At 34.3% G+C, this 26,711-nt stretch overlaps 3 protein-coding genes and 1 pseudogene across 3 annotated transcripts; 3 read left to right on the top strand and 1 right to left on the bottom strand.

Moving 5' to 3' along the window:
* Positions 1 to 7,688: 7,688 nt before the first annotated feature.
* Positions 7,689 to 10,833, top strand: LOC104117867 (uncharacterized; annotated as a pseudogene).
* A 7,437-nt stretch (positions 10,834 to 18,270) lies between these two features.
* LOC104117868 (probable CCR4-associated factor 1 homolog 9) lies at positions 18,271 to 19,309 on the bottom strand. Its single transcript, XM_009628996.4, has one exon. The coding sequence runs from the start codon at positions 19,225 to 19,227 to the stop codon at positions 18,352 to 18,354; it is 876 nt and encodes a 291-aa protein (XP_009627291.1). The 5' UTR covers positions 19,228 to 19,309; the 3' UTR covers positions 18,271 to 18,351.
* Positions 19,310 to 21,169: 1,860 nt separating this feature from the next.
* On the top strand, positions 21,170 to 23,598 carry LOC104117869 (uncharacterized). Its single transcript, XM_018778153.3, has 7 exons — positions 21,170 to 21,500; positions 21,811 to 21,947; positions 22,064 to 22,334; positions 22,891 to 22,987; positions 23,075 to 23,199; positions 23,282 to 23,366; positions 23,540 to 23,598. Exons 2-7 carry the CDS (start codon positions 21,936 to 21,938, stop codon positions 23,553 to 23,555), a joined length of 606 nt encoding a protein of 201 aa, XP_018633669.3. The 5' UTR covers positions 21,170 to 21,500; positions 21,811 to 21,935; the 3' UTR covers positions 23,556 to 23,598.
* On the top strand, positions 23,599 to 25,950 carry LOC138891342 (uncharacterized). Its single transcript, XM_070181613.1, has 5 exons — positions 23,599 to 23,842; positions 23,920 to 24,038; positions 25,109 to 25,303; positions 25,384 to 25,434; positions 25,574 to 25,950. Exons 1-5 carry the CDS (start codon positions 23,743 to 23,745, stop codon positions 25,724 to 25,726), a joined length of 618 nt encoding a protein of 205 aa, XP_070037714.1. The 5' UTR covers positions 23,599 to 23,742; the 3' UTR covers positions 25,727 to 25,950.
* Positions 25,951 to 26,711: the final 761 nt, after the last annotated feature.

Here is a 26,711-nt window from a genome sequence, read left to right as displayed (position 1 = left end):
TTGATCTCCTTGTTCTTAGCTTCTTTCTCGTCCATCTTTATATCCAAGGTCATCTTATATATGCTTTAGCAGGTTTGTAACTTTGTTTTTTGGTGATTAACATCTTTTCAATCATAGTGACAGTAAAAGTCATGTTAAACGACACGTTTACTGCCTAGCCGGTTGATCGAACTTTTAGAGGAAAATTTTCATTTGAAATCTATTATGAACATCAAAGCTGGTACAACTGCTCCAAATTAAACGTGGAAATGAGGCCAACATTAGAAGAAGACTCCAAAAAATAAGAAGAATTGAAAATGTGGACGAAGAGTTTAATCATTTGGTTCAAGCAAGTAAAATGTCAAAGTAAGTTAAGCATCCTTGGTAAAAAATTTTTGAAACCAAAGCACATGCCTTTGTTGATTTGTGTTGATTGCTTCATTTCAGCTGTTAACTGGGATGAATATTATCATGTTTTTATGCACCTGTCCTTTTGGTAAATACATATTCCGCATTTACGTTAAACTTGTGTGTGTGTGTGTGTATGCAATATAAAAGGAGTGGGGTTGAACATCACATCTATCACGTGCCATCCACACCCCTCCTAACAATAGATCGAAACAAGAGGGACCATCATTCTCTTTCACTCCTATTTAGTTTCTTTATCTTGGTTTCTTTCCAATAGTTTTTTTTATTTATTATTTTCTATGAATTCAGATGTCAATTACGTAGTTACTATTGCAGAGAGTAACTGTTTTGATGATTCATGTAACAAAGACGTCGAGTTCATTAAGATCATAAAAGAATTTATTATATGTTATCCTATGAGAATGTGTAAAGAGCAAACTATACATATGATGCTCATGCCATTTTTCAAGAGAAAATGGTTAAATTTATTTTGTATTATTTAACGTTGAGCAATTTTTTTCTCTCGATTTAACTCATTCTTGTAGTAGGAGATTTTTTTATTTTAACCCTTGTACCCTAATGGAGCTCAACCTGAGGGTAATTGTAAACCACAATAGAAAGTTGAATTCCGGTACATAGAGTTCACCCATTTTACGTAAATGGCAAGGACGAATTTTGCTAACGAAAAAAGTATGAACGAACCAAAACTTAACTGCAAGCAAAATTGAGCTATTTCTTATATTAATGGAGAAAATTTGAACTTTTCCCATTTTTCTATGATTAATTTAGTCAAACGGAGTGGTGAAAGAATTTAGAGATGAGGTATTCGAACTATCAAGAACATTTTCATTGAGTTTTTAAAATATATTCAGTTACCTGGTTATAATTTCCTCTCAAGTAAATCGTTATTTGACTTGCGTTGACAGTTTGAAAAGGTATTTTGCAAGTCCAGCACATAATGATTGATCTTCATCAATTAAAAGAATTCCTAAAATCCAGTTTCGAAAGATCTTTAAGATTTCATCGGAGGGGGAAGAAACACTGCTTACATCACTTTGTAATACTGTTTGGTTTAATGGATTGTTGGTACAGAATATGACCTTCAAGCTCATGTCAAACATTGCCAAGACATAGGAATTTAATTGTGATATGACCCTAAAGTTATATTTGAAGGACCATAATTGACTCCAAGCAGTGTGGTGGGGGCACCAAATGGTCCTTAACTATTCATTGATGATATTAAGCAAAAGAGGATATGGTAGTTTTTGATTGATGTCTACATTATACTCTAGTTGAAGGGACATTTCATTTTCAAACCAGCTATATTGCTGAGGCTAGGGTGGTCCATCTTTTTATCTAGGACTAGGAAATTACAGATAATTTTTTTGGTATGGAAGTTCCATAATGTTGTCCCTGGATTTCTACGACAAAGGAGATCTTCTTACACTAATGCTATGCCATTTTTGATTGATTAAAGTTTTATGCTGCTCACCACCCACTCCTCCAGGCCAAGGATGGGTCAAACCGTCATTTCAAGATCTGCAATCCGATACATTTTCATTATGTACCTAGCAAACCCGTCATCTCATGTGCCAAAATCAAACAGTTCTTCTTCCTTCTCCGCTCCTTTGTTATCTACATATGCAGCGACGGGTTACCAGAAAAGAGGCCACAACTTCATTCTCCTTTGCCTTTGCTCAATCTTCTTTTCTCAAGGAAAGTAGCAAGCCACTCAACTATTGGTACACAAGACAGATAGGAGGTTGCTCATCCAGCCAAGCAGTCCATTATTTATGTGCCAATGCAACGGGGTCGAAATACATACTCAACGTTCAAGTTTTTTTTCAAGAAAAAAAAAAAAAAAAAATTAGTCTACGTTCAAGTTTTTCAAAATAAATATTCTTAATCACCTTTTTCATTTTTCTGGAGGGTGGGGGCTTTTAAGGTTCATTTCTTACCCCGCAACCACAATAATGGGAAATTTACGTATAATGGAAACTGATTTTGGCACTTAAAGCAGTGACGAAAGTTATCTTTCCTACAGCTCAGTCGCCCAAAATACACAACCCTTATGTCCTTTTCCTGTAGTGATTTTAAAAGCCTCTTCCTAGTTACAAGTTACAACCCAGGAATGCCAAGTTACTTTCCTTTATTGTGCTTTCCTCCTCTTTTTAAATTAAATACTGTATTTGATATCTCTAAATCTATGACAAAACAATTAAGCAACTGGACCATAACTACTCAAACCAAGACCAACTACTAGACACACAGGGCCATAGATTAAAACCGACAGTCTAAAAGAAATACTACTAGCATTTAGAACATCATTGGCCATATTCACAATCAATTAGTTTAATGCTATAAACTGTATTAATCCAGTCATGTTTTGTGCGTTTCACAGGGAGGCTCTGAATAGCCAGAATAGCAGGGGAGATCACATACATTTGAACTGCCATATTTTTTCCCTCTCCGAAAACATCTTGCATTTATACCAGATAAAAACTAGCATATATGATTGCTAGATTATGCTGTGTATAACAGAATCAGGATTCACATCATTTTATTTTCTAATTTCTCTACTTTCTCACATTTAATTCCTTTCTGTTGGTGAATGAGGTTGCGGGAGGGGGAAACGGGGAAGGTGATCGGGGTTGTGGTAGTTATCATATAGACCTACCTTAAAGAATGTTGTTGCCATCATCCACCAACGTCTATCAGCATGTTTCTCCAAGTCCCCATGATGCAGTCTATTCCCAGAAAACAAAAGGCCTTCACTGCAGCTACATGGCAAAAACAAGGACAGAACTTCCCAACCACAAGCCCAAGCAGTGAGCAAAAGATAAAGACATGATGCACACCTAAAATAAATATTGCTTATAGAATAATATACATGAATACAAAAATGTACAGACCATTAAAATGCAGCTCGTTATTATCGTCAAGGCAACAGCAGTAGGATATGCGATGCATACACATAGTCAAAAGCATGAAGAGGTACAGAGTAAGGGCAAGAAAAAGAAGAGGCTCAATTTGAATAATAAACAAAGTCCAACACAAAAGCACTTCCAAAGATGAGAAGCAAGACAATTGTGAAATGTTTCCCTCTTTTTTCTTGGCTGATGTAAAATCTAATTATTTTATGAGCTGCCAAACAGACAGTGCAAAAATTCAGAAACAGACATGACAAAAGTTAATCCGACATTACTGGTTTCATAAAACCAATTTCTCATTGAATAAGCGACATAATACAAGAAGAAAGAACAGAAACGGAAGAAGGAACTAAAAAGTTACAATTAAGCTTATATTTACAAACAACAATGTCAATCAGCTTCAAAAAGTATCCTTTTTAATCAGGTAAAGGATTTCATTCATAAGATACAGAAGATGCAAATATTACAACAAAAGAGGTTAGCTCCTATATAAAATCACATATCTCCTAGCAAAAACTGAAGGACCTTAGAAAGTCCAAAAACAACTTGCAGAACTTTTACCTTACTCAGAATCCACCAAGCAGAAAGGTTAGTCAAACACCTAGCTTTTAAATTGTAGTAGGGAGTTGAATCCCATCAAAGCAGCGTTGATGTCTATCCTTCCAAATTGTCCTGATGATGCAGGCATGAATCATTAAGCAAGTGCTTCTGATGGATTTTCCAACTCTCCACCTTCCCCAAGTGCAAAAAGTACTTTAAATTTATAATACAGATGTAGATGTCATTTTTAATTTCGTTTTCAAATTCACTGACTACTTTTCTTATAACTTGTTTAAAAAGAGGTTTTTCATATAAAGTTTTTAACATCCTGTTCTTAATCACTGACGTACCTATTCTTAAGATTTCCTAAACAATTAATAAATCATTTTGCCATCACATTGAGTATACAGTGTTACACCCTTAGGATTGAGCCAATGATAGCTAAGACACACGCTTGAGCATCATGGTGCCTGTGCTAAAACTCCACTTACGCCAGCACACACCTGTGATGCATCTAGCTTTAGGTCTTAAACACGCCTCAGGAGCACCTTTAACAACATTAAGAAAAAAAATAAGAGTTTCCTGCAATACTTCAGGAAATTTTTATAAAGTAATAATTGCATTGACCTGCAATACTCCAAGATAAAGGACTCAACAACCAGCAAGAAAGAGAAAATACAGCTTCACATTGAGTATTGAAACAGGAAGTCATTTAGAAAACCTAATTAAGACTTGTTCCATCACTCTCTCGAGATCTTCCCCGCATGCTTCTTTTTCATTCGTCGCATACTTCCCTATACGTCTATTTTTCCTTTATTATTTGATGATACTTTTTCTCCCCTTTTACTGGATATTGTTGCTCCCTGACGGCTACTATTTGATGCTACTTTTTCTCCTCTTTGCTTATCGCCTTTCTCCCCTCTTCCCTCCTCTTCTTCTCCCCTATTCTTCCTTTCCATCTTTTCTTGAGCCGAGGGTCTACCGGAAACAGCCTCTCTACCTCTCCAGGTAGGGGTAAGGTCTGCGTACTCACTACCCTCCACAGACCCCACCCGTAGGATTATACTGGGTATGCTGCTGCTGTTGTTGTTTTTCAAATATATACCTCTACCCAGTTTCATTGTCCTTGCTGTCTTTTGAAAAATCTGTCATCTCCCTCATTTTCTATTTTTCCAAGCTCCATCATACTAATATATCAATTTTAATTTTAGTAAAAGCCTAATAGGAAGAAGAAAAAACAACTACTGATCACAAAATCAAACCAGAACTGTTTTCTGTTAAATTATGAGTTCAGCATGAGGTCAAGAGGAAGAGATTTACTACAACTAATTGTTACTGATCAAATTGAAAATTGATGTCAACCTCATCTGAACCTTTTTTATAAGAAAGGAAAAAGCTCAAAGGAGGCCAAGTCCTCATTCAAGACAACCATCGACATCCATGGCAACTTGGCCTCACTGATCCAACAATTCGGCAGAAGGCTAAAACAAAATAACAATTAGATTACCTGATAATTTAAGTGATCCACTTTTACATATAATTCAGATCAACTGTTAATCCATTCAACATGAAATATGAAAATGAATGTTAGAATCTTGTATATATTCTACGATCTTGTAAATATAGTATAGCTTGATTTGCTCCCTGTAATTATGCGTTTGATTCTCTTTCCTTTCTTAGATCATGTACATTTTGCTTTTTAAACCCCAACTACTTAAGGTCCTTTCTTAGTCAAGCTGAGTTTTGCTCTCATTCTTCTCTTCCGTCTCAATCTTCACATGGTATCCGAGCAGCAAAAGGTCCTGGTTTTGAATCTCACCACCACCCATTCACGTGCTTGGCCACATGAAAAAAAGAGGGCCCGCACGTGAGGGGGCGTGTTGAGAATATAATTAAGTAAATAAAAGTGTGCTCTCTCAAACAGCTTAAGCTTCTATATGAGATTATGTACTTACATGAACAAACCAATTGCTTGTAGAAGTCATGGGATAATGAATCAGAGAGAGAGAGAGAGAGAGAGAGTTGCAGGTTTTCTCAACCTTCTGACTTCAAATTTTTCACATCTAATATTGCAAGAGGCCTTGATAACCTCAGAGAGGTAACAACTGTACTATGATACTCTAATTTGTTTCAACACAAAATGACTTTTTCTTTTCACAAGTCTCAACATTAAAGTGACATCAGTTAAAGTATCAAGAATATGCTCCACAAAAGAAAAACTTAGCGGGAAATCAAAGAACAAAGCTAATTAGAGGAACAAACCTTCAATTTCTTCCTCATTGGACCAATGTTAAAGAGATGCAAATCCAAACTGCACATAAGTGAAGCAGCACATACCTTTCAACTTCCATCATCAAATTCAACCTTTCATTTTCTTTTTCTGTCGACAGTATTGTCGATCTACTCATTCACATCCTACCTTATATTCCACCAACGTAAATGAGTTCCATCACTTTGGCTATTATTGCAGATTGTCGTGATATTTCCAAAAGAGATCTATCTTTCTTTGTTTAAACGGGTTCTACTTTACAACAAGATCTTCCTAAAAAGTAGACATTATATGAGCTATCAAATAATTATTACAGCATCTTTATATATATATATATATATAAACAATTATTGAACAGCATTGTGGTTAAAGCTGTTCTACCTTATCTACCACCAACATAAATAAGTTTTATCACTTTGGCAACCCTCAGACGTTCATGATCTTTCAAAACAAGATCCATCTTTCAAAGTGTTTAAGAAAGTTCTGATTTACTACCTTTATGGAAGAAAAACATTATATAAGCTATAAAAATTGAAGTGCTCAATGCAGCTAAAGCTATTTTCTTCTTTGTCCTCCTTAGATTTAATAAAGGACTTCTCACTATATATAAATACCTTGTCCTCAGTCTTTCAGGATCGCTTTGTTAAAAATATAAAGTCATAAATTTTCAGATATTGAACATGCCCTGACAATTTTGCAGCTTCCATTCTCATAACATCAATTGCCAATTTAAATTGAGTATCCTGCTAGTAAGGCGCAACATGTATACTGGTGCTGATATATGTGATTACCGAACCCAATCAGCATAACTTTAAAGGATTGGTAAAGTTCTAAATGGACTTCAAGTAGGTTTACTAATTATTTTTAAGGATTGATAAAGTAGTAATTAGATTTCCCGTAGGTTTTCTATTATACAATTTTATTTTTGAGAAACCAAACAAATGTTGTATGCATGAGCAAAGTGGCAGCTCAACTTCAACTTGAATGGGAAAGTGGAGTCTTTGAGATGGCAAAGCAAATAACAGGAAAATCCGGATCAAGAGAAACCAACTCAACCTCTATTGGGTACCTAAAACAAGAAAAATCTCAAAGAAAGTTTTACTGTGCTTCATATTCTAACGAAAAAGCAGTAGACAGGACAACTTTGAACTCCCATTTGTTATCCCATGATCCTTTCCATTCATAATAACAAGCCATTGATAATTTGCAATTGTATTTCAGATATCAATCAATCAATAAATTACTACAAACCCTATTTAACCATTCCACCATTCTACTTGGCTCCAAATCATTTCTTGTTTGTAAAATTGTCTATTCAGGCAAATTAGGATTTTCTCTAGAACTAGATGTTCTCTAGCGCGTCCTGTCCTTTGCTAAATCAGCAGCATTAATCGCAACAAATTATTGGTTTATTTAGACAACTTCTCGTCCTCTTTTTAGCACCTTCAGCCATCTCAAGCAATTCATTTAGACGATGACCAGGGGCGGACATACAGTATTATGTATGGGTTCCCGGGAACCCAGTAGCTTTTGTGTAGATCCTATATTTGTATTAAGAAATCTATTGAATATATAACAATAATTATATGGGAACCCAGTTCCAAAATGCATTTCTGGTCCAATGGTAAATCTTGGAACCCAGATGTGGCCCGCTTCCCTTCTTGCTGAAGCAAGTTCGAGTCCCCATAAGTCCTTTTTATTAAACAGACAAAAACCAAAGTTTTTGAGCAGTACTTCCACTAAGGGAAAACATCAAACAGACAAATATTGCTCCCTTTCTGTCAAGTTAGTACAACTTCCACTTTAGTCTATTTTTTTTAATAATAATAGATGACTAAAGTGAACCTAAAAAGAAACAACCACCTCAAAAAGTCCCCAAAACAAAAAAAGAGTTAGGGTTTCGTTCTTCTTCAATCTTGCAAGCCACTGGTTCTTCGACCTTCGTTCTTCTTCAATCTTGACTTTTCTTCTATTGCCTATCAAAGACAAGCAGTGATCTATTGTAGGTCCTCTCCTTCCTTCATCTTTTGTTTTATAACTATTTTCCTCTTATATTATATTATATAAAATAATATTTCTTAACTATTTTCCTCTTATATTCATCTGTAATATTTAATTTGTGTCTTATGATTTGTAGGGCATTTTAGTGAGACTCGATATGATCAAGAGATTTTTCAAGCCGCAAACCTCTTCCGGTTCTACTTCTAGTTCTCCTTCGCTAAGCTCTCCTTCCTGTCCAGTGATTAATGATAATGTCAATTCTTCCCAACCATCACACAAAGATATTATATTGGAGCAGAATCTTCTTAAACCTGATCCTAGTGAAAGAAAATAAATTTCAGAATTTCCTCCTAATCTGCGTGACCGAGTGAGAAGACATTACATTCAAAAAGGGCCTTGTCGGCCTCGCAATTTTATTTTTCCAAAAATAAATTTTGGTGGAAAATTGTGTCATTTTAATCCGGAATGGTTTAATACTTCATATTCTGGATGGTTAGAAGACAGAGTATTAAAGAAGATGCAGCATTTTGCTTATGTTGTTATTTGTTTAAAAATGAGATAGGAGGATATGGGAAAAAAGTAAGTGATTCTTTTACAAAAGTTGGTTTTAAGGCTTGGAATAAAGGTATAGAGAGGTTTAACGCAGATGTGGGTGAAAGTGAATAGTGTTCATAATCGGTGTTTCAAGATGATGCTAGATTTATCGAATCAAGCACAATCTATTTTAACATCTTTTGATAAGCAATCCGAGAAAACTAAAAGTGAGTATCGGGTTCGCCTGAATGCCTCAATTGATGTTGCAAGGTATCTTTTGAAAGAAGGAATGTCTTTTCGGGGTCACGATGAACGTGAAACTTCTATAAGAAGAGGCAACTTCTTGGATCTCTTAAAGTGGTATGCAATAAAGTGGTATGCAAATAAGAAGGATGATGTAAAGAAAGTTGTGTTAGAAAATGCTCCAAAAAATGACATTATGATTTGTCCAAATATACAAAAAGACATTGTGAGTTCTTGTGCGAAAGAAACATTGAAAACAATTGTTGAAGACTTGAACGGGGATTACTTTGGGATATTGGTTGATGAGTCTAAGGCTGTCTCTCATAAGGAACAAATGGCGCTTATTTTACGTTATGTCAACAAAGAGGGTAAAGTTATTGAGTGATTCCTTAACATTGTTCATGTTAAAGATACATCTGCAAAGTCATTAAAAGAAGCAATTTATTTAATGCTTTTGGAACATTCATTGAGTAAATCTCAAATACGGGGACAAGGTTATGATGGAGCAAGTAACATGCAGGGAGAAATTAAAGGTCTTAAAACTTTGATTATGAATGATACTCCTTCAGCATATTGCATACATTGTTTTGCTCATCAATTGCAATTGACTCTTGTAGCTGTTGCAAAAAAACATTATGAGACCGAACAATTTTTTGATATTCTTGCAAATGTTTTAAATATTGTTGGGGGTTCTTTTAAGCGTAGGGAGATGCTTCGAGATGATCAAGCAGAAAAATTAGAGGAACTACTAGTGCTTGGTGAAGTTCATACAGGAAGCGGTTTAAATCAAGAACTTGGACTTCAAAGGGCAGGTGATACTCGGCGGGGTTCTCATTTTAAGACAGTGCGTAATTTTATTAGTTTATTCTCATCAATTGTTCATGTACTTGGAGTTCTTGCAATTGACGGTTCAAATTATCATGAGAGATCAATGGCAAAAAGTCTAGTGGATGACATAAGATCCTATGACTTTGTGTATATGTTACATTTAATGTTGAAAGTATTGGCACTTACATATGATTTAAATACGGCTTTGCAAAAAAAAGATCAAGATATTGTAAGTGTAATGAAGCTTGCTGGTTTCGCAAAGAGACAATTGCAAGATATGAGAGATTCTAGATGGAATTCTTTGATAAAAGACGTCTCTTTATTTTGTGTCAAGCATGGTATTGTGATCCCCGAAATGGATATGAATTATGTTCGTGGAAAGTCAAAGCGTAAGAAATCAAGTGTTACATATTCTTATCATTTGCGTGTAGAGGTTTTCTATGCTATTATTGATTTGCAACTTTCGGAGCTTAACAAACGTTTCAATGAGGTGAATATTGATCTACTTCTTAGTATGGGTAGTTTGAGTCCAGATAATTCTTTTGCAAATTATGATAAAGACAAGATTATGAAACTTGCTACACACTACCCGAATGAGTTCACTGATTCTATGCTTGAGGATCTTAGTTTTGAGCTTGACATCTATATTGACTATGTGCGAGAGACGGGCAATGAATTCTCTAACTTGAAAAGACTTGGAGATCTTTCAAAGACATTGGTTAAAACAAATTTGCACATGACTTGGAGACTTGTTTATTTGCTTGTGAAGTTAAGTCTGATATTGCATGTCGCTACTGCAACGGTAGAAAGAGTTTTTTCTTCGATGAAGTATGTTAAAAATGACTTGCGAAGCAGAATTGGTGATGAATTTTTTAATGATTGTTTAGTTTGTTATATAGAGGATGAAGTATTTGAAAGTGTACCTAATGATGCGATCATTGATCATTTTCAAAACATGACAAGTAGTCGAGTACAATTGTAATGATAATGTTTATATTCATATGTTGTCTTTAAAGTGTTTTGTTATTTTCTAAATATATGTTGGATATTGATATTCGTTCCTTAATTCGGTTATTGTAATATATTGACTTAAAATTTCGGTAGGAACCCATACACTTCCATTTCTAGATCCGCCTCTGACGATGATAGAAAAGCCATGCATTTGACTTCTTACATGCATCCATTTGAGCAACTAACATAAACCACGGATCCTAGCTGGGTTCAAAGTTCAAACACTCGCAACAAGATATTATTTTTCAAAAGAAGAAATGTCAAATATACACTTAACTCTTCTAACCACCTTTGTCATTAGGAAAGGCCAAGAACTCAACACTGGGAACATGGGAATACAACAATAGGACGAGATTAAACCCATCCCCAGCCTATCAGAGAAATTTGTTCTTGCTCTAGAAAACAAGCATCTGAAAATTGGATGCCTAATATAGATATGTACTCGACGAATAAAATCCTTTCACGAAAATCTGGATGAAAATTCTAGTATAAGTTCACTACTTTCCTTGTCTTTTCAAGTATAAACCACCATTTTACTAGAAAAATCTACTCCAACATTGTTTTCTTTCTACTCCCCATCCAAATATCTTAACACATTTTTCCATATTCGCTGCAATTTGTATAAATACTTTCAAGTATTAAATCTTAAAATATTTTGACATAATTTTACGAATGGTACTCCCACCGCCCCAATTTATGTGGCACCATTTGACTAGGCACGAAATGTAAGAAAGGAAGACTTTTAAAGCTTGTGGTCTAAAATAAGCATTAGACCTTTGCGTAAAAGGGTAAAGGAAAATTTCAAAGTTACATTGTTTCTAAATATAAACATGCGACGTTCTTTTTGGGACACACTACAAAGAAAAGTGTGCCACGTGAATTGGACCAAAGGAAGTAACATCTTATTCCATTCTTATTTTTTTCAAAGTAAAAAAAAAATTAAATAATTCAACACCAACCAAATGTTTGCACATTATAGTAACTTAACTACTATTATTCTTACAAGTATAATAAGCAAGTCAAACCTTTCTTATAGAAGGTTACGACAATTTAAACAATTTAACATAAAATTGGAGTCAGGTTGCATATAATAACTTGAAATGTTGCTAGAAATGCACTATCTTACCACCTATTTGGCCAAACTTACTTTCAAGTATTAAATCTTAAAATATTTTGAGATAATTTTACGAATGGTACTCCATCCGCCCCAATTTATGTGGCATGTAAGAAAGGAAGGAAGACTTTTGAAACTTGTGGTCTAAAATAAGCATTAGACCTTTGCATAAAAGAGTAAGGGAAAAATTTCAAAGTTACATTGTTTACAACAACAACATACCAAGTATTATCCCACACTGTGGGGTCTGGGAGAATAGTGTGTATGCAGACCTTACCCCTACATTGTGAGGATAGAGAGGCTGTTTCCAATAAACCCTCGGCTCACGAAAGCATAAGCACCACATTAATGAAAATATAGACAAGGAACAGTACCAAAAAGCCATATAAAAGCAGAATAAAAACAAGATAGTAAGGTAATCAACAATGAAAGAAAACAACGGTTAGTCATAAAAACCTACTATCAACAGAAAGCGAGACTGCGTACCAATACTACTGTTATGAACACTCTAGACTACCTACTCTACTACCCTAATTCGACCTCTATACCTTGTTACATTGTTTCTAAATATAAAAATGCGACGTTCTTTTTGGGACACACTACAAAAAAAAGTGTGCCACATGAATTGGACCAAAGGAAGTAACATCTTATTCCATTCTTAATTTTTTCAAAGTAAAAAAAATTAAATAATTCAACACCAACCAGATGTTTGCACATTATAGTAACTTAACTACTATTATTCTTACAAGTATAATAAGCAAGTCAAACCTTTCTTATAGAAGGTTACGACAATTTAAACTATTTAACATAAAATGGGAGTCAGGTTGCATATAATAACTTGAAATGTTGCTAGAAGTGTACTACTATCTTACAACCTATTTGGCCAAACTTCCAAAATTGGATTATTATGCAAAGTGCTTTTTTGTCAAATTCACCTCACTTTTCAAATTTAAACTTAGCTTTTATGCCTTTCCACCTAATGAATACTCCATAATAGATCATAACTCTTTGATGATTAAGCAAGATCAACCACTTTTTCACTTGAAGTGTTACTAAAGCCATGTCTTCATCCGCGATTGAAAGATTTCGAAGTGCATAGTTATCACCTCATGTGTGAAACGATGCACTTTGATCCTTCGAACAATGAAGTTGCAGAGTGATTTCAAGGAGAACTGGTCTATTCTTTAAATTTAACTTTGGAAAACAAAAAATTAAGATTTAAAGAGAGATGGAGAGAAAAAATAGGACCCTTCGTCTTTCAAGTACTAGGAATCCTCTCCCCATATATTCTGCATTCCCTTTATTGCGATTTTTGTTTTCTTTTCTTCGGTTTTGTAATGCCTTTTTTCTACTATTTTTGTTTCTCTGCTTCTTCCGATCAGTGTTGTGAAAAGCGGGCGCTTCCTCGCTTAAAGTGAGAAGCGAAGCGAGGCGACCCATGGAGCGCTTCTGCTATTTGAAGCGTAGCAGGTATTCAAAAACGCTCGCTTCCCACTAAAAAGCGAGAAGCGTGTGCTTCTCTGTTTTAAAGGGCTGCCAGCCCATTTAATTAAAAAAAGATGTTCTTTATTAAAAACATATCGACCAGCAGCAACAGAGAAAGAAAGAGGCGACTAGGGTTCAAGTTTTCTACACTTTTCAACTTCAAGATCATCAAGTTTGGTCCAGGTATGTGATTTCCTCCTCCTCCTCCTTTTTCTTTTTCTTTCACTGTTTCAGCGTCCAAATAGCAGTGAAATATTGGCGAATTTTTTTTTTCCCTTCAGCTCTTCTTTCTCATTCTTCTCTTCTTCTTCTTCTTCTTCTTCATTTTCTTGTACTGTTTTTTCGTTTGAAATGCTGCCCATTTTTTACTGGAATAGTATACTGCCCTTCCTCTTATTTTTATATCATTTATTCTTAGTTCTTATTGCCTTTATTATGTGTTATGTAGTTGTTCTTTTAATAGCTTTGAAATGCTACTCTTTAGTTTTTACATTGAAGTATTGAACATTTGCTTACAGTTACATGTTGTCTATGCAGTATTTATTTTAATATTTTTTTAAATTCCGTTTCACTTCAAAAAAGCGAGCGCTTCGCTTCTTGCTTCAAGCGAAAAGGGGGTTGTCGCTTTTCCTCGCTTCACGCTCTTCACAACACTGCTTCTGATTCACTTCTTTCTTCATTTTTTGCTCCCAAATCCCAACGATGACTCTTTCTTCTCCTTTCATTTTGCAAGTCGTCTACTTCTGCTACCTCATATCATTTGCTCTTATTCTTTACTTTTAATGAAGAAACTAAATTCATTCTTTGTATGGTCAATCAATTGAGAATTAAAATGTCGATTTTACAAAAGATGTTATCCTTTTGTGTGCTAGTTGAATTACTTTTTTTTAAATGGTGGTATTCGGACCAGTTTACGCACACCTTATCTATCCAATTGGATACCTGCTACCTCTCACCAGCACAAATACAGGGTAACTCTGCCCACCAAAGTTTGGACAGAAGGGAAGAAATCATCATAGTATTTTTTTCCTCCAATTGGGATTTGAACCCGAGACCTCATAGTTCCATCCTCCCTCACTTCATTGATCACCAGGCCATACCCTTGGGTGCTAGGTGAATAACTTCTAATGATGCATTAATTGTATATTTTGGAGGAGTTATTATGAAACATGGGGTTATTGCATATTGGATGCTGAAAGTAGTTGTTTTAATAAGTGTTGTTAAACTAAACACTCATTTCAATCCTCTTGAATCTACCCGCTTAGGAGGCAGTTTAATGGAAGTGTCAAGGCGTTAAAACGCGCAGTTCACCCTTAATATGCTCTATCTTGAAAAAAAAGGCATTAAACAATAAACATAATTAGACAAGATATATTACTTGTTAAGGAATCAGTATGAATGATCGCCTTGCTAGGAAATAGAATATAGAGATTTAGCATAAGAACAAGTCACTATTCCATCGTATGCATCCTCCCACCGGTATAAGTTCTAGGCAACTCTGTCCACCAACGATAAGGCACATGAAAGAGATCATCTAACTTTTTTGTCTCTGCTAAAATTTGAACCCAAAATTTTCATACTTTTCATCCCACTTCATCGACCATCAAAGTACAACCTTGGGTGCAATTATTGTTTCTGTCTACAATTATTTTTTCTTGCATTACATATATATTTTTATTTTTCTCACTATTATGCCTTCTTTACTAAAACTCATGCCATAAATCCGCATTATGCTTCAAGCCCCAACAAACAATGGACACTCCCCTACGCCTTTGTCTTCGACGAAACTACAAGTTAACGTTATAGGTCGTAAATTGTATATATTAGATAATACTAATAGTTTGGGTACATTATGCACTATACTTAAAGAAGCATGCATTTTGCTTCTCGTTTTTCTTGTAAAGCCCAATAAGCCTTGTGATTCTCTCTTTTTTGTATTTTTTTTTCTTTTGCTTTTAACATAATTGCACATCTGAAATTTTATCCCTTATTCAAGTTTCTAAAGCGAGGGGCAAAGAGATGGAGCAATCCGAGGTCGACTCAAATCTTATCAATAGGCAAAAACCTCGTGCATAGAAGTGAGACTTCTCTACTCTGAATGCAATACGTCCTAGCCTCGTGCATAAAAGTGAAACTACCCTAATTTGAATGCAGTACATCTTCAACAATAGCAATTTTAAGTAAAATATTAGAGACCTTACCTCAATTTTATAGGTGCCTACCACAAAAAGGCGGGGCACAAAAAGGCATTCATGCCTGACCATCATCGTCAAATTTATCCTTGCTTTTGATTTTGTTTTTATCTATTTTTTTCCGCAAGACATTATGTTGTCATCATATAAGTTATATGCCTTATTGAGGATAGTGTGTATGTTTTCATCTGGTGTGATAATGCGTATGAGTTAATATTAATTGTCATGCTAATTTGAAGATAAGAAAATAGTTCAGTCCCCCCTTTCCCTTTTCATACAATAGTGACTTAACGTGGCACTTGCCATTTGCTTTGAACCGCTCATATGTTTGCAGAATTATTGAAGTGTTTATTGACATAAGCAGTCTAAGGCCTCATTTGTTTGCACTTAATGGAGGTCTGAATCTGAATCACTCAACGAGCCAATTCTTCTGCTCCTCAACTAGTGAGATCTCAAAATCTGTCTTTTATTTTTTATGATTACGACACAAAGACCAGAGTTTTGATAGTTTGAGGAATTTGATTTGGGCAGACCCAGTGGCTATAATTGAAGGAGGCCTTTGTAAAAATTGTAGAATTTATTAGGTGGGTTAACTTCAGTACAAAGAAGGGTGTTGTCGATAGTTTGAGGATTTGTGACGGTTGTTTTCTTTCATTCATAGGTGGGTCTTGATTTTGTTGAACAAACAATGTGTTGTTGATATGTTATTACAAAAGGCATGCTGCTGCTTTAAAAACCAAATTGTATACGAACTTTTCTTCTCATATTTAGCACGATGCACAAAGGTTGGTAGAGGGATAACATAGCATGTAAATAAAGAACAGAATAGGGCCATCTGATGATAAATATTTGAAGAGGTCATCAGATCTTTAGAGAAGGTGCTTTCAATTTCAGTTAGAACTTTCAATAAAGAAAAATAATAAACCAAGCGTCATAGTAATTACGATTTTATTTAAATTGCATGTTTATTATGTTTACATATAGATAAGTTATACATATTCAGATGCTTAAAGAGAAAAAGACTTAATCATTCAGTGTTCAGATCTAAAAGAAACATCTTAATATTCAGATATGCATTCAAATTCAGACATCTTAATCTTAATAAAAACAAATGGCCCCTAACTCAGGTTTGAAGCTAGATGAATACATCTATCTTAATCCCCTCAGTAGACTTCTTGAGGCAGCTTTATTACTAATATTCCTTCTCAAAATAGCGCTGAAGCAAATCCTCCAAATTTACATTTCCCATTGAAATGTTTCAAAGACACTATGTGTTAGTGTATAATTAGAAAAAGAATTCCAAAATGCTTCTAGAATCACCAACACAATTAAGTGTATGCATCAATCCAACAGATTACTCCATCTTCATTCCTAGAAGGCAACATCCCGTATACTGAACCTGTTAACACATGTGCCCTTCAAAGCTTCAACCTAATAATTTATTACCTTCCCCAGATTTAATACAGATTCCAAAAGCATGATAAATGATGACAACAAAAACTCATCCGTTACAGAACACTCTCATCAACCAAGTCAACATGTAACTGACCAGCATCAATTATTAACAACTGACAAACACAACCGCTAATCCATCCAAAACTAAAGAAATGCATTCACTTCCAAACTCCCTCTAACAAGCTCAAACCACGTCACAACTTTAAACCATGCTTTTAATTCAATTCTGAACCACCTCTGCAACAAACAATAATTAAGAGATGCTTAACTATAATCAACTACTTACCTAAAGACAAGCCGTAACCGACCATCATTGTCAAGGTTACACAGCTAATCCTTCCAAACCATCAAGATTCAAAACAATCCAATCTAGCAATACAGTCTATCGCTGAACAATCACCTTTTAAATCTCAGCTAATTCTCTCCATTTTTCACTCGGTTAAACATGAATATTCCGAGTTAAGTCCTTACAGGAAACACAAATACTGTACAAAGACTGAATTTCACAAATTCAATATTTCTGCTCTTTGTACCACTAAGTGAAGTCGAATAGGACTAATAAACTCATAGCTATAATCAACATCCAGTGTTCTCCAATTTATCTTATTGATGCAAATAAACCATATTATATGACCAACTTCAACATGAATTATGGATCACCACCGTGATAAAGTTAATTTAATGAGATGCTTATCTAAAATTCAACTGCTCATCTCAAGACAAATAGTAACCGATCACTCATCATCACTGTCAAAATTACAGTATTAACCAATCACTGACCATCAATGTCAAATTTATACACATCCTTCTAAACCCTCACTATTCAGAACCGTCCAAACTTAAATAGAGCAAAACATTAACCTTACAGCCCGGCATTAAACAGCCACTTTCCAGATTCAGCTTATTCTCTCCATTTCAGCGGAACCACAAGGAATCATTGAATGAACAAATGTAGTCTAGGACTAATAAATGCATAATTGTGATTTGGACTTAACATACAAGATTTCCCAATTTACCTTATTGATCCAAATAAATCATACCTTTTAGGTTGAATAAGTGGGGATTTGCCGTCATGTAACAGCCTCTGGTAAAAATGCAAGGTAAGGTTGCATACATTTCCCCGGACCTGCACACAATGGAGCTTAGTGCACCGGGCTGCCCTTTTAAGTGGGATTACCAGGTGACCTACAGTACTCAAAAGTTGAATGACCAACCTAATGCTCCTGAGTGAGTTATGCAGGCACATTTAAAGGGAATGCATATAAATAAAGGGACACAAAATTAACCAAACTAAAACTTCTTTGGATTAAGAAAAAGGATTGTACAGAAATTCTGAAAATAGAACTCTACATCTACAAGGAGCTACGGAGAAAGGATCTCTAACCCATAGAGAACACCGGCATACTTCTCTGTCAGCGCCTCGTTGTCCTCAAAGTAGACCTCCCTCAGTTTCTGAAACACATGCCAGGTCAGCAAGCTATCAGACCCGGCCTGATGACTCTTCCCCACCATCCGATTCACCGTAAGAGTAGCTGCAACCCGGTCCAATCCACCATAAAGGTTGTGGCAAAACATCATCAAGTGTTTCACATCATAAACCCTGTTCCCAAAAAAGACCGTCAACAATTCATGAAACTCCGTCAATGCACCTGGCAGTTCACGACCTGTTAGGGCCTTAATAAGGTAGCCAAAATCATACGCGCTGTGAAAAGTGATGTACGTCACAGCGTCGTTGCAGACCAATCCGGACGACATCATCAACTCAGCAAAGCGCGTGGTGTTAGCACCACGGTCACGCGTCTTGTCAAAGTCCAGCCCGTGCTGACGGAGCAGCTCTATTGATCCTGGCGCGTGATCGTCACACGCCACGTCAAAATCACAAAAATTGAACTCCCATATGAATCCATAGGCACAGCCGAGGTCTGGCAGGTTACCGGCAGCGTCAGTGAGAGTGAGACCAACCTGGATGAGCTTAAGAGCGTCCACATTGGATTTCAGAGTGTGGTAGTGATCGCTAGGGTTCCGAGAGCGTATATCCTGCCGGAAAATGACGCCAGGGAACTCAGTATCCATAGAAACGAAGGGATAACGGTCGATTAGGCTACGGATCAAGGAGAATTCAGATTCGAGGTTGTTAGACCAAACGGACCGGATCACAACAGTTTTTTTCACCGGCGCCGCCGTGGGGGACGACGGCGGAAGAGGAGGTGGTGGAGGGGCGGTGGCTGAGGATGACATGAGATCGAGGTGATCTTCGGATCCAGTGATGGTGATGGGTTTTTGGACAATGGGTAGGGTTAGAAAAAGTGAAGCTCCATCTATATATATACATGGAGAATGAGTGAGTTGGGGGGGGGGGGGGGGAAGACGTGGAGGCGAAAATAGTGGGGCTACGGCTTTTTCCGATTGGATTATTTATGAGAATTTGAGGAAGTGGGTCTATAACATCGGTTTCATGGTTGAATACCTGGTTAGTATTTCCTTTTTAGGCTACATCTTTTTTAAGAATAAATTCCTTTTTTTAGACAGAATTGTCCATGCACGTTATAGTTTTGTTTGTTTCATTTTATGTTTGTGATTATTACCTAAGGAGGAGTCTATAACGTTTATTAGTTAAAAATATTCAAAAAGTTCTTGTGGAAGTTTTTTGCAAAAAAAAAATATTTATTAAGAGGTTATGAGGGCATTTTTAAAAAAATAAAAAGAATGTTATTTCACTCGTAGTAAAAACAACTATCCAGACACGTTTTACTCAAACAAAATATTCAAAAAAGTATTTCTAAGAATTGTCCAAACAATTCAATCTGAATTTAATGCTAAAAATTTTAAGTATAACCACCATAATTTTCAATATTTTTTCATCTTTTCCTTTCTTGCCAAGTAACGCAATTCAAAATCACTAGAATCCAAGGGTTGTCAAGAAATCTTAAGCAAATTCTAAAAATGTAAACTCAAAAAAACTATAATTAGATATCATGCGATCCAAAATACAACATAAAAATTAAAACTCTTAGAGCATGATTGGAAAGCCAACTAAGAATTAGAGTTGTATATAATTTGATGCAATTGGTTTTGCATGCCTGCTAGCCAAATAATTATCTGGTCAGCATGGAAATAGATGATGTACAATTACACTCTCCAATTTTCAAAAAATAAGTAAATATTGATGGTAAAAACATTGTATAATTATAAACTGATGTAACTTTTCTAAGAACAAGTTTGAAAAGCCACATGGTAATTGAATTTAGGTGTAATTACACACTTTAACATGTTTATTTGACCAAGTAATTACTTGATTAGCGAGAAATCTATATTTATCTATATTTACTTAAAAGAAAAGAAGTCATTCCTAATATTTGCCAAGTGTTGCGTGCATAGAATGACATGTGGCAACTTTAGGACAAATTAGTTATTTTAGGTAAAATTAGTTTCTCTTTTTAAACAAACCTTAGGAAATATCGAAATTTTGTAAACATGAAAACAAAATCCACCAATTTACCATACAACATATCCACATATTAGAAAATAAAATTCATTTTTTTTTACTTTTTTAACTTTATAAATAACAATCAGAAACTCAGTCTTTGAACTGAAAAGTCTTTTAAAAAATTTAGAAAAACAACAAAAAATTCCACAAAGCACCGTATCACAAAGACAAAAAGAAATAATTTCACCCCATATTCTCACAACACATAAAAAAGAGAACCAAATAATAAAATAGCAATATACTGAAAACAAAATGGAATTGATTCTTGAAACTATAATATATATATATATATATATATATATATATATATATATATATATATAAAGAAGTCATTCCTAATATTTGCCAAGTGTTGCGTGCATATAATGACATGGGGCAACTTTAGGACAAATTAGTTATTTTAGGTAAAATTAGTTTCTCTTTTTAAACAAACATTAGGAAATCTCGAAATTTTGTAAACATTAAAACAAAATCCACTAATTTACCATACAACATATTCACATATCAGAAAATAAAATTCATTTTTTTTTTTTTTACTTTTTTAACTTTATAAATAACAATCAGAAACTCAGTCTATGAACAATTCCACAAAGCACCGTATCACAAAGACAAAAAAATGGAATTGATTCTTGAAACTATAATATATATATAATATATATATATATATATATATATATATATTATATTTTAAAGAAAGTAGTCTTTAAACAAACGGCAATGAGGAACACCATCTGCCTAAGCGTATTTGCCCTAAAAATACCAATCCCCCAAATTCGCCGCTTCAATCCCACGATCTCTCACCATGATTTCAACTCCTCCCACGAATTCTTCTGCGTTGGATTCCAGTCCTACAAATTTGGCGCTTCAACCACGATTTCATCTCCTAACCCACGATTTCTTCTGCCCTGCATTCTCAGTACAATGATTTCACAGTTTTATCAAATCAGTTTTCTACTTTTACAGTATATAGTTCTATTTTTTCTCCCTTGTGTGCATATGAAACAACAACTTTGGACTACAAAAGGTGATTGATATGATTTCTATTTCATGAACAATCTTTATTCCAGTTGAGATTGTATTGAAAATTTCTGTGAAGTTTGTTGGCGGCTTTTGTTATATAAAATAACACGGTATCTATAGAAACTGTTGTTTACCAATCTTGGGGTTAGGAGAGATTCTTGCTCATGTGCCATCGTTGCCTTTCGCATGCATGTTTTGGAGAATCATCAGCAACAAGTCAATTATTTTCAGATGATATATTGCCTTATATGTGTTTCTATAAGCATTTATTTGGAGTTTCTTCTTATATTTATAAATACCTATGTCTATTTCAGGATTTAATGGCGGCTAAAATCAATTTCGTTAGCGAAATTAACAGCAAGTCAATGAATTGAAAATTAAAGGTTCGTATTGTCCGAATCGCGACAGAGATGGCCCTTTTTCAATTGAGATTATTGTAATGGATGAAAAGGTATTGTTTAAAACCTTATAATTACTTGCACTTTATCATTGTTTACATGTGCGTATGTAAATTACAGTCATTTACGGAATAAGTAAGTCATTTTAACTATTTGAGTTTTTTTGTAGGGCAACCGCATTCACGCAAGTATTGGCAGGTCTTTTATCCAAAGGTTCAAACAAGAAATTAAGGAAATGGGTTTGTACATCATGAAGAATTTCGTGGTTTGTCCAAATAATATGAAGCTGAAGATCAAAGACCACAAGTTTAAGTTGATGTTCACGCATAAGACCACTGTTGATGAAATACATGATCCACATTTCAACATGTCTATTTTCAAATTTAGAACCTATGAGCAGTTTTCAAATCCCCAAGAATTTGACAATACTGAGTTATTCGGTAATTAAATTTATCTCATTTTTTTCCAGTTTCATTTTAATTTGCGTTATTTGTTTTCTACATTATGAGTGCTAACTGTGAACTAAATCAATACTAATTACAGTACATAAGATTAAAGATTAATTTTTAGATTAAAACTGAATTTATTGACATTGTTAATTCCTCTATCGAAATTCATAATCTGATTTCTAGAAGGCCTTTGTATGCGTATTGAACTAAAGAAAGTTTAGTATTGTACCATTTCTCTAAAGATCTCCAGTACATGGGTATAGTCTTGGTACTACTTTACATAGTATTTACAGATAGTTTTTCGGTGATTTTATGAAGACCTAAGGTTAGCTTTTGATCTCTTACTTCCATAGGTAGCTGATGGAGTTCATGCCCACAGTTTTCTTTGCATTCTCTGAAACCTTCCCTTTTAACAAAACTTAGAAAAATTGATACATGCTGCCTTTGGAATATACATCTAAGTATTTAATTCTTTTACAATCTTCATTTATATTGTCTATAATAATTACTAATTTTGCACATATTTCCTTGGTTAATGTTATTGTAGATGTCATTGGCGAAATTGTGAGCTATGAGGACGTACAGTCTATCAAGCAAGATGATAACATCCGTATGTACATGAACATTGAGATACAAGATTATGCGTAAGCTCGCCACAATTTATTCAACTAAGTAAATATTTCAACATTTCTTTATTTTGATTCCTATGCTTAACCTTATAATAATTGTAGGAGCAACAACCTTTCTGCAACTCTTTGGGGAGACTTTGTGGAACAGATCAAGCCATATTTGAATGGATCTAATGATAAGCATGTTGTCGTCGTAATGCAATTGGTTAGAGTACACCGATATCGAGGTTATTAAATTGTCTACTTACTTTGCAATACAATGTCTTTATACAATTAGTAAACTCTTACAAATTACTTTTAAGCGTGCAGAACAATATTCGGTGAGGAACACTTGGCACACATCGAAGCTTTGGATCAATTCAAATCTTCCTCAAGTTGTTGACTTTAGCTCCAGGTCTCTTTAAGTTGTACTAAATTTAAGGTTATTTCATCCTAAATTTTAGTCTTAATATTTATTAACGTATCTCAAGTTAAAAAAAAACTGAATGGTTTCTGTGCGTGGAGAAAGCTCACAAAGAATTACTCAAATTTTATCTCACAAAACTCATTCTGTTGCTAATGAGCTAGCATCTGGAAGTATTGAAGTTAAAAATATTGAGGATTTGGGTGACTGTAAGCACGTGAGTACCTACTTTTTAATTTTGTTAATTTTTAATTAGCACAACTTTTATCTTATCTTTCTCTACATAACAATGTATATACAACTTTTATGCTCAGCCAGGAAATTTGTGGGTTGTAGCAACTATTGTACACATTGAATTAGACCGTGGATGGAGTTATTTAGCATGCAAAAATTGCGCAAAGAAAATAGACAGAGGGGAATAAATTCTATTGTAAAAAATGCGAGCAGATTCAATCTGCCACTCATAGGTATGACCGTATGACCATAATTTATAGTTTCTTTACTATTATATGATTAAAAATTTAAAAATACAAACTCTTTCCAGGTACAGGCTACAAGTTTGTGATGGATTGCACCGGTACAATTTCTTTGCTGCTATGGGATCGGGATGCAACTAAGATTATCGGAAAGTCGGCAAATGATTTAAAAGATGCTGTATTTGAGGTATAATACAACTGCTTAGAAAAATAAGAGCATCAACATCCAAAAAATTGGTGCATGATCTATTCCCCTGCATCTCCTTTCCTTCTTATTTTATGGGGTACTTGACTTTGTGTCTATATGCAGGTGAGGATTGATAAACTTGAAAGAACTTTAGGTTAACCAATATCGTCAAAGTTCTTTTAACTTTAAGTTACAAAGTATTAAGATATGATTTTCAAAATTTCAAATGAGCTTATTGCTAAATCTGTATGCCTTTGCTCTTATTAGATTTACTTGAGAGGTTTGATAAGTTATAAATGCAGGTAATAGTTCTCTGTTTTTAGCTGTCCCTGAGTTTTGCTAAAGCTAAGATAGTTGTAGTTAATCACTGAAAAACCTAAGATCTGTTTTTAATAGTTCTCAGTTTTTAGCTTATCGCTCTAAAGTTTCACTTTGTTTTGAAGTTTTTTAAAATCTGAGTTTGTTCTTTCGTAGTTAAACACTTAAAAAGCACCATAGACTCAAGGAAATCTACTTTTGTTTGCAAGTATTGTATGAAAGCTAGAATATGTAGATTAATTCATTCTGGAACTAGAAGATAAACCTCATATGTTACTGGGAAAAAAGATTAAAACCTATTCATCCTTCAGATTATATCAAATCAACATCCTGTATTCTTTCATGTATTGCATGTTCTGAAAATTACAGACTACCAGTGCCTGTTTTTTATTTTTTCAATTATTTTTTCTTGGTCTAACAAAGTGGTATATTGTGGTCCATGTGTGGTGTAGATTTTTGAAAGTGAGGTTATGAACTAAGAGGCATTTTGTATCAGGAAACTTATGCTTTCATTTTAGTTTCCCATCTTCTACTTTAGTCTTTTTATATTAGTAGCTTTATTTAGTGTATTATTCCTCGCATTTAGCTTATGCTTAATAACACACTTACTATGAGAATTGAAGCATCATCTTTGTAACAATTTTATCCATTCTAATAAGGAACAAACAAAATATGTACACCGTATTACATTTACTTTTTACTTTTGCTGTTGTAGCTTCTGTTAACCACAATTATTATGTCTTTTTTGTTAGACTTCTGGTGCTGCAGAAGACTCTTCATGTCCAATGGAGATAGAAAATATTGTCGAAAAAATGTTCATGTTTAAAGTTGAGGTGAAGAGTTCCAACAATCAGAATAAAGATGAAGTCTTAAAAGTTGTTACGCTTACTGACGACGAGGAAATTATAAAGAAATACATTCCTTCACCACAAGAAGACACATTCAAAGTATGTTTCTATACTCAATTTTTCTCAATTTTCCTATTTGTGATTGAATTACATTTTAATTATGATACACTTTTTTATAGGACCCAGATTTCAATAATAACGAAGTCAGTCATGAAGATAACGAAATCAGGGTGATTTTACAACTCATTATAAATATTTTACATAATTTATTATTTTAATGTAATGATTTGCAGGTTATAAAATAATAATGCAACAAGAACTATAGATTAACTATTGATTTTCACAAGTTTTTCTGTTTTAAATATATAGGATTCGACTGAAGATAATGAGTTGATCGATGTTGCACATACACCTGCCAAGATAGGTATAAATAATCCTGCAACGATGGTTGAAGAAGATTCAAATGCACAGTTATCAGGAAATAAGATCAAGAGAGTATTTAAAAAGAAGAAGACAACATAAGTTGTTTGCATGTGTAACTGTTGGATTACTGGATAAACTAAGAACTGTCTGTTTAGTTAGTTTTATTAGTTATGAACAAGACGATTTGAATCATTTCATGTTTTTTTTTCTGGTATTGAACTTTTCCAGTTTAGTTAGTTTGGTATTTTCATTTGTTATGGACAAGATATTTGAATTAGTTCATGGTTAGTTTATAAGGGGGAAAGAATAGACAATTTCTCTAATATTTCTCTTGCCCAATATGAGTTCTGCACAGTATGATACATCATCTAAATCTGCAGTAGCGTCCGAGGACGAATACTCTGAAACTCTCTCGTGTTGGTCCTTGGTTCCAAAAATGGGAAACCTCTGCATGTATCTTACTGGAACTTCACAATAAGGTTCAAAGTAACTACAAACAGGCGACGAAACAAAATAGTTCATTTGAGGAAGCAGCAATCTTGTCAGTGGCATATGATGATGCAGAGTATCTTGAAGCAACATGATAATGGAATAGTTGTGAACATATCAGATAAGACAATTCCATGTTAAAAATCTCATACTAATTAATTGTAACCTTTTGAAAGTTTATATAGATTTGGTGGCTGGCCAAAATTAAGGAGACGTATTAATTATTCAACTTTATTTCAATACCAGTCCTTGAGATGTGTCCCTTTGGAGGCATCCATTAATTAATAAGAATATAAAGAGGCCTACAGAAAAGAATGACTTGTGAAATTTTCATTTACCAACAGTTATGTTTTTTCATCATTTTAAAAAGGAGAAAAACTAAAAAGTTGGAAAAAAGGAGAAGGGAGAAAATGAATAGTCACTTGAATGATTCCTACTATGACTCTACGTGTCTTCAATATTTTTTCCTAAATTTATAATTATTAATAAAGTTAACGTGATTGTCCTTTTGTTTACCTGGTGTAAAGAATTTTATTTTATATACTAACAGTGCAAACTCAAACTAATTTTTATACCCATTTATTCGACAAAGGCT

The sequence above is a fragment of the Nicotiana tomentosiformis genome, chromosome 7, assembly GCF_000390325.3.
Source record: "Nicotiana tomentosiformis chromosome 7, ASM39032v3, whole genome shotgun sequence".
Taxonomy (NCBI): Eukaryota; Viridiplantae; Streptophyta; class Magnoliopsida; order Solanales; family Solanaceae; genus Nicotiana; species Nicotiana tomentosiformis.
The sequence above is the reverse complement of the archived record's forward strand: the minus strand, read 5'-3'. Positions and strand labels throughout refer to the sequence as shown.